At 50.8% G+C, this 8,974-nt stretch overlaps 1 protein-coding gene across 1 annotated transcript in view; it reads right to left on the bottom strand.

The window, feature by feature from the left end:
• ARK2C (arkadia (RNF111) C-terminal like ring finger ubiquitin ligase 2C) overlaps positions 1–3,508 on the bottom strand; it is a 41,148-nt gene extending 37,640 nt beyond the window's left edge. The window contains exon 1 of the mRNA XM_049619556.1: positions 3,457–3,508. Within this exon, the coding sequence (XP_049475513.1) occupies positions 3,457–3,508 (52 nt within the window). The remainder of the gene's footprint in view (positions 1–3,456) is intronic.
• Positions 3,509–8,974: the final 5,466 nt, after the last annotated feature.

The raw sequence follows: 8,974 nt of genomic DNA on the forward strand, positions 1-8,974 counted from the left end.
GACCGAGCCACCAAGGCGCCCCAGGATTTCCTTCTTGAACACACCCCGTCTTATTCACATTGGGTGAACAGCCCAAATATAGGACCCATGCCTGAGTTTCCACCAGTATAGGCTCAGCCCTTCAGAAAGTGAAGACCTTTTCAAGACTCCCCCACTAAGATCCAAGTGAGCCTCTCTGGGGTGGGTGGCTTATCACAGTTGAGGACACATATAGAGTGTCAACTCCATGAGGCAGGACCTCCATTGTCCGGCTCACTGCTGGCACTCAGTAGGTACTTCACAAATGTATGTTGAAATGGTCAGTAGTAAACTTCCTCACAACTGCAAGTGTGAGAAACGATCTACTGATCCAGAAGCACGGGTCCTATTAATGATAGCCATATGGCATTACGTCACCAACAAAGGCCAAGTGCACAGGCCCCTAGGAAATCTTGTCTCTTTTCCTTCTCCAGCCAACGCCGCTATAGTTTCATCTTTCGGCAAACTGGCCCCACCTGAAGCAGCTTGCCAGTGACCCTGTTAACCAGCAAACGCTAGACCTGAAACTGTCGCCTGCAAGCCTCACTCCACCTGCCCGTGGAGCCGTCCTCTCCTATGTACTTTGCTTCTCTCCCTTGAAATCATTGGATGCCCAGGAAATGGAAACTAAGAGAGCTGTCACTGAGAGAGAAGGGGGGATCTGGAGGGCACGACTTGCCCATCTTGTCTATGACACTTGTCACCTTCTATCCTGTGCTCTGTCACAAGAGGTCTTGTCTGAGCAGTTTCCCCTGGGGGGAGGCAGGGATTTGGTCATCTGCCACACATGCACAGCCAGCATCTGGCTTACAGTGGTGCCCAGGAGATGTCTGATTAAAGAATACGTGTGGGTGGGGGGGGGGGAGAGAAGGGCCCTGTAAACATTACACAAGCACATGTTGCAGGATCCAGGGACTCCTTGCTGACCACTTTCATCAGCCTGGACAACTGAGGAAACGATGCATAAAAGTGGGCTCACCGTGTGCTATGCCCATGACAAGAGTGGAAGGGACAAGAGGCATTTCCTTTCCTTGGTCATTTTACACTTCCTTTGTGACGGATTTCCATTTGTGTGTCAGAGAGGCCCTCCCCCTTAGCTAAGCCCTTGGAGGGTTATTGGTGACAGCTTTGAGTGTTTCTGGGCATGGCTCCAGGTCACCACCAAGATCTAGGCCCTACCAGCATCTTCCTGGGGTGAAATTACCATAAGTATCAGAGCCTCGTTAAGCTAAGGATGAGGATCCTTCACCGAAGGCCTGGACAGTGAGTTTGCCCTTCAGTCTCACGGCCTGAGGGGCTCTGACCTTCCCAGTGACACACACAGCTGGCTATTCTCCTTTTCCTCCTCCTCCACCCTGACCGTGGGAGGCAAGGCATGTGTTCACGGATGTTGGAATGATGTCAGTTGCTGGCATATCACTGGTAAGACACTGAACACCAGAGACTCTCTCATTCTCGCTATCTCTCTCTCTCTCTCCTTTCTGAAATTGGGGTGGGAAGCATCCCAGGAACGGAGCCTGATAAGAAGCCCAGCCCAGCTAAGCATTCGGTACCTTAAGAAATGGGAGCAGCAGCACAGCAAGACTCTAATGTCACATAGCCTTAGAGGTGGCAGGTGGCAGGTAGATTGGAGGGCTCGTCAAGGAATCCCACCCACCGCCCCACCACGTGAGTAAGGTAGCAGGGCCCACGACTTGGCAGTAGGATTATAACTGGTGCAGCCACTGTGGAGAGACATCTGGAAATGGACATGAAAATTACAAACGCACAACCCCTGGCAATGGCCGCTTCGCTCGGTACCCTACAGCTCAGCGTGTACAAGTCCAGAGAGATACATGTACAAAATGTGCACAGTAGCTTGTGAGACTGTGAACAACTGGGTGTCCGTGGATAGGGAACGTGTATTCAGAGAACACTGTGCTGTCATGAGGAAGAATGACCATGATCTCCAGGATGCCTTGAAGTGAAGAAAGCAAGGAGTCTGAAAGGCCTCCGGATCCTTCGTCTCGTAAATGGGGAGGTTAAGACCAGGAGAGGACAATGAGTGGCAGAAAGCCACCACCCTGCCACCACCCTGCGGCCCCTTAGCCTCCCCACCCAGTACTTAACAACACAGAGCCAGACAATTCTTTCCCTATCGAAATCAAACCTCAGTGTCACTGCTTTAGTGTCTTTCCTCCTGCACTGTCCTTGGCTACAGTAAGGAAGTGTGTGTCACCCCCCTTCACTTGCACATACATAGATGTGCCCCAAACCTCAAAGCCTCCTTCCATCCCCTTCCTTCACTGCTCAGAAGATCACACCAGTCGAACAGGACTTGCTTGTTCTAGATTATGGTGGCTTCCACACTGTCTTGTTGTGGTCAGGGTATCTCAGATCACGGTACCTCTTTTTTCCCCCCTTAAGTGGAAAACAAATTTGCGGACCATCCTTTGTTTAGGGGCAGTAAGGATATCTATGTTCTTTTTTCTCGATCTTGAAGGTTTGTAGTGATAATGATGGCCGGCGTGTATATTGCACCCAGTGTGTGCCAGGCATGGTTAGATGCTTCTAACATATTAACTCGTGTCATCCTCAGGATTCCACGGTGTGGCTGCCGCTATTATTCCCACTTGCCCAGTGAGAAAACCAAGGCACAGTGGGGGCAAGTAACTAGCCCAAGGGCAAACATGAGGGAGGACATGGCCCTGAGGGCAGATAGGCAGTGTCTAGGGAACTGCGACTTGAAACAGAAACTACCAATTGCAAAGAGGCCCGTGTGATGATTCATAAAACAGAAAAACGGCACAGCGCAGACTAGCTAAGCTCAAATGCTTTGACACCAGCTCATCCACACCCATCTGTTCCAAGAGAAGCCCACAGACAAACTGATCTGACGGCAAATCCGAGCAGGCTTGCGTGTTCTAAAGATGTGACTTCTGACTGTTCAGCAACTGATCAAGACCGTGCTGGGATTCTTTCCAGCCCCCAAACTCTGGGTGCACCCCTTCTTTTTTTTTGATATAATTTACTGTCAGATTGGTTTCCATACCACACGCAGTGCTCATTCCAACGAGGAGGGTGCGCCCCTTCTTTAGCGCCCTGTTTGGAGGTGCCCCGCAGTTGCCCAGGATGCGTGCCCTCACTTGCTGCTGCGGGCTAATACCCCTGACTGGGTTGGGATACAGGTGTGTTCCCACTGGTCTTGGCCGGTGGGTTTGGATGCGATAGACGTGGAATTTGAATCTCGGAAATCAGGTTCTCTGTGCTGAGTGTTTCACCTCTAGAGACCCTCTCCTGCCTCCAGGCTGTCATTATAGATGCCGTGGGCCAAGCTGATGCCAGTCGGATCAGCCTGAGACCAGCTCTGGCCGGGCAGAGAGGAGGTAGGACTTGGCAGATTTCCCTCCTGGCCTCTTTACTATTCCTTGAAGCAGACCTGAGATTCCTCCCACTCACCTTTCCCTGAATCAGCAGCCTCCATCACAGCACCTCGTTCGGCTACCTTCATGGTTCCCTGCTCAGCCCAGGACAGGTGCCACCCATCACGCCTGACTCCAGCTCACCGCTCCCACTCACTGAGCCACTTCCAGGCCTCCATACATATTGGAGCTTTCCTGTCTCCAAATATCCCCCCAGGGTATCCCCCCCCCCCCCGCCAAACTGAAATGCAGCCCCCTTCTCCGACATCTATCTTCCAAGACTTCAGTGTTCAGCCACCATCCCACCTCCCCCAGGAAGCCTTCTCTGACTCCCTCACCGGATCTTTGCCCCCCTGGATTGTTGAAGGCACGATCAATCTCTGTGTTTCTCAAAAGACAAGGTTCCCTGAAGCAGCATGACATTTGTGATGACATAATGCCTGTGATATCACCCAACTTTTTAACTGAGTGGATCTTGTCACCTTACCTAGAATATATGCTCCTTCCAAGCAGGAGTTCCCTGACATGCCTTAAGACATCGAGCCCAGGCCCAGCAAGTGCTTCCCTGCCCTTAATTTTTAAAATCCAGCTATGAATAGCAGCTGTGCTTCATTTTTTTTCCCATGCAAGCCACTGCTGGAGCCATGGGTCTGGAAACAGCCTCTGCATTAGAGATTAACCTTCAAATTCAAAACAAAAACAAACAACAACAACAACATCAACAAAATCAACAAACTAACCAAGACCTCATCTGCCTAAGGAGAAAATCTAGAAGGAAATACATGGACAGGTTAACATGGTCTTGTTGGGTGAATGGAGTCAGGAATGATATTTTCCAAATTTCTTGTGACATGATTTTATAACAGGAGAAGTAAAGGCACATGCTGATAATAAAGATAGCATGCACCAAAGAGAGAAAGCCCACGGGAGCAAGCCAGACAGAGCTAATTCCCAGGCCAGGCCAGCCCGAGTGGCGACACTCAGGTGGGGTGTCAGGAGACTGGCTCAGAGGGGACACCTGCTTCCTCCAAAGGCCTGGGGGGTCTGAAGCAGAGGCCCAGGCCAGAGGTGGTGTCCTGCCCTATGGGGTGAAGGCCACACACGCCCTGGGAAGGGAGGCGGTAGCCCCTGTTCACTGAGCCCAGTATTTCAAATAGATCTCAAACGCTGGGGAATTCAAGGCAGATCAAAGGATGCCCAACTCTATGCAGTAGGATGCAATTTATATATAGTCCTCATTTCCCCCAAGAGCTGGGAGAGGCAGGGGCAAAAGTCAGGTTTGAGAAGGTTTTAGATAACTCTTAAATAAGAGCTCCATAAATAGCCATTTTTAAAGGGAAACTAGGCTGTTCAGGGACAGAAGGAGGGTGATATCAGCAAAGACAAGCACGTTTGGCCTCCCAGTCCGCCTCAGGGTTCTGGGCTGGATGGGTGGGTGCCGGGGGCTGCATGCCGCATGCCCTCACTACCCACTCCCAGGCACCAACCAGGCCCCGCCCCAAGGACGGCAGCTTCTCGGGACAGGACCAAAAGAGGCCCCCCCCCCCGCCCAACATCTGGCCTCACCGCTGTTGGTAGTCCCTGTGCCCAGGCTTCAGCTCAGGCCCACCTCTGATCCCACTGTGATCAAACGTGTCAGCCTGGGCGCTGAGCACCACCCCCTGACCCAGATCCTGGTGTTCTAGCTCCTAACCTGCCACCACCTGGCAGGGTGACCCTGGGCAGGGCAGGCCTCTGTAAATGAGCCAGATGAGAGGCTCTCTATGAATTCTTCGAGTTCTAATGCTTCGTCCCACTGCAAGGACACCCTGGTTTCCCGGAGGCCTGGGACTGAGGACCGAAGGGCTGCACATCCTGGAGAGGCTCTGCTCCAGCTGGCCGGCCCCAGCCAGCACCCACGAGGTCAATGGCGACTAGAGGTGGGGAGCCAGCCCAGGTGGGGGCCACCTGACAGTGGAGCCGCTCCCCTGCCCAGGACGCCCAGTCCCCAGATGGTGGCCGCTCTCTGAGGAGGCTGTAAAGGGCTGGCTGTGCAAAAGGAACAGTTTCTGAGCAGGAGGGAGATGAGAGAGGGGACACGTGTGTGTGAGGCTGTGTGTTTAAATGAGTGTATGAGTGTGCACGGGTGTGTGAGCGGGAGTGAGTGTGTGTGGATGAGGGGAGTGTGTGAGTGGGTTGCATGAGTGTGTGGGTGGCTGAGGGTGTACACAATGTGTGTGTGTGTACTAGTGTGTGGATATGTATATGAGGGGAGTGTGTGCACGCACAAGCATGTGAGGGTAGTGAGGGTATGTGTATGTCAGTGTGCAAATATGTACAGGTGCGTGAGTGTGTATGGAGGGAGTGTGCATGTGCGTGGAAGGGGCCTGTGAATGTGTTTATGGATGTGTGTCGAAGGGATATGTAATGTGTGTGTAAATGTGTTCCAGTGTGTGAGTGTGTCCGATAGGAGTGTGTAAAGATGTACACGTGGGTGTGGGTACGTATGTGAGTGTGTGGTTATATACAAGTGTGTGTGGATAAGTGTGTGAAGGTGCACACGCGTGTGGGTGTAGGTGTGACTGTGTACACGTGTGTGAGTGTGGACACGTGAGGGGACCGCGTGGTGTGTGTGGATGAGTGTGTGAGGGCATGCGCATGTGCACAAATCCCAGCGGAATCTTACTGGGTGGGAGAAAGGGAGATTCGTTTCGGGGAAGGTCTTACATACAAATAACTCTAGAAAACAGCTCTCCTCCCGGAAGTAACCCCGAATCTCTGCAGCCAGCCCCAGACACTAAGACGCCAGCCAGCGTGTCCCATGACACGTCTGAAGCCACCCATCCAAATCAAATTTATTTCCCCTCCCACCTGTTCCTCCACCTGTCTTACCCCTTGGGGTACACAGAACCCATCTGGACCCATGGCCAGGGCAGGGGCCTGGGAACCTTCCCAGGGTCACCCCTTGTTCCCTCTCTCTCTCTCTCTCTCTAGCACCCTTTCAGTCCAATCCTCCACCCACTTCTCTTGTTTCTGCCACCTCCCACCGACACCCCAGCCCCCTGCCTCAGCTGTGCCTGCGGCCCTCACGGTCCCTCCCTGGGCCACCACCGTAACCCTCACCCACCCCACCACCTGCCTGGTGGGCCCCACCCTGCGCTCTCTGGGTGCCAGCCCGCCGGCTCGCAGAACTCCACGGCTCCCACCAGCTGCCTGCCTGCCTCCCTGGCCGTAGGCACCTCCCTTGGCCACTGCTATTCCTGGGGAGCCCTCTGAACTGAAAACCTGGCCTCTCAGCTGCCCCCACGGCTAAAAATTCTCTGGGATACTGAACAATCACTCGACCTCCCTGTGTCCCAGAGAGAGACAACCCAGGCTGCCACACTGCCCATGATAGATGTGTTTGAAATAGTCAACTCGTTTCATGAATCAGATCCTATGTAAAAAAAGAATTACATGATGAACTTCATCTCTCTGAACATTTGAGTTTGGCCATATTATACTCGCTGCAAGTTAAGCGCATCCTGGAGCACAGTGGAAAGAGCACAGACTTTGAGGCTGAATGGAGCTGGATGTGGAGTCTGCAGATATCACACAGACATTCCAGCCATGTGACGTAACTTCTCTGAACTTCTCAGTTTCCCCAACTCAGAAACGGGGCTGATAATCTCCCCTTTATCAAGTTGGAGGAAGGTGGAATCATATAATGAATGCTGAATACATTGCATATCTGACACAAAAGTGCTTACTATTAGCTTCCTTCTGTCGCTCTTTCTCCTGTCCTTGACCTACATCCACCAAATTACTTAGAATTCATTAGAGTTAGAAGTTAAGAAGAGTAAGGCAGCCAGTCGTTCAGCACATTCACTGGACACATGTCTCTCAACTCTGTTAAATTGTAGTGTGGCATGGGGAAAGGACTTGCAGACGAGACCACAGACCTGCTGAGCAATTTTGGAGGAATCACGCATAGCAGCAGAGGGCCAGACATTTCCGACCATGAATTGTGTTTAAATTTTCCCACAAGGAAAAAAGATGAAGTCTAGAAACTTTAAATTGGAATCTCAAACACCTTGACAAATTTTTAATGGGTTTCGAAATGGTTTGTGGTCCCTTAAAAAGGGAAGGGGGAGCAAGAGGAGACTGACAATCACTAGGGGCCAGTAGAGTTCCCTAAAGAACAAGCCTTTCTGATGGGGTTACCTCGGTTGGGAGATGTAATGGATCTGATTTTCACCAGGCATCTGGCACATGGCACAAGGAGGCGTTCTAAAAATATTCCCTGAAATGAATGAATCAGAAAATGGAAGAAGACTGTTATAAAATGTTTGTAGATGAAATGAGAAATGTAGTCTGGGTAATAGATACTACACTCAGGTAAGCTGGCCCAGTGAGTGTTGGTTAATGGCAGCCTACAGGAAGTGGGGAAGGGAAGGCTGTCATCAGGGGCACACCAAAGATGTCAGTGCTTAGCCTTGGCCAGGTCCCCGTTTTCACCAACTACTTGACTGTAGATCTACCCGCCAGGCTTATCACGTCTGAACATACTCTAACCTGGGAGGGATAGACTTTTTTGCTGGGCTACACACTCTGGATTCCAATGGCCCAGAAGCATAGACAAATCAACAAGGTGAAAGAACACGGGTAGAGATGAAGGAGCCAAGACAGTTCAAAAACGCCTGAAGGCTGGAGGGGAGGACTGCCTGATGGCACCCAAGTAAATGAGGTCAACAGAGGCCATGAACGTGACTCGAAAAGGCTAGCACGATCTTAACATCAGTAATTAAATTCATGACAGGGAGACCGCTGTGCAGCACCCTAAAACCCCAGGAAGGTTCAGAACATCAGGGAATGCTAAGATTTGTCTTCAAACACCAGAAGGGCTGTTCCTTGGCAGAGGGAACACACGAATTCTATACAACACAAGAGGCTAGAGCTCGGGGTGAGCAAATGAAAATACAGCATGCCCAGTTAAATTAGAATTTCAGGTAAGCAACAAATGGTTTTTAGTATAAATATGTCATGTGCAGTATTTGTAGAAGTATGTCACATGCAATACTTGGGACATACTTATACCAAAAAAAAAAAAAAAAAAAAAAAAAAAAGCCCTATTCATCGTCTATCTGTGATTCGAATTTAACTGAGCATCCTGTGTTTTATCTGGCCACCTAATGAAACTGGGGTTGGAGAGTAGAATGTAGAGGGAACATAAGTTTGCAAAAGCCCATGGCATGGAGGGTGTTCTCAAGGAGCAGCTGATCTAATAAATGAATTAGTCGAGAAGAACCAACCAGCAGGGAACAGATGCTTTCACAGGTATATACACGTGGCAAAACTCATCAGACTTTACACTTTAAATACATGCAGTTTATGGAGCATCACCTATACCTCGATCAGTCTTTCTGTAATAGAGGAGGAGACCTCCTGCAGAGCAAGCTAAGTCCAAAGCCTCCCGCTGGGAATCAAGGAAGGGTTTTGTGAATCTGCATCAGATCTGCAGTTTCCAATTCTTCTCTGGGTAAATAGATCTCGCTGAGAGTCCCACAAAGAGCAGCCGAAGGCAGGCGGCCCCTCCC

Source organism: Panthera uncia (assembly GCF_023721935.1).
Source record: "Panthera uncia isolate 11264 chromosome D3 unlocalized genomic scaffold, Puncia_PCG_1.0 HiC_scaffold_8, whole genome shotgun sequence".
NCBI classification, from domain to species: domain Eukaryota; kingdom Metazoa; phylum Chordata; class Mammalia; order Carnivora; family Felidae; genus Panthera; species Panthera uncia.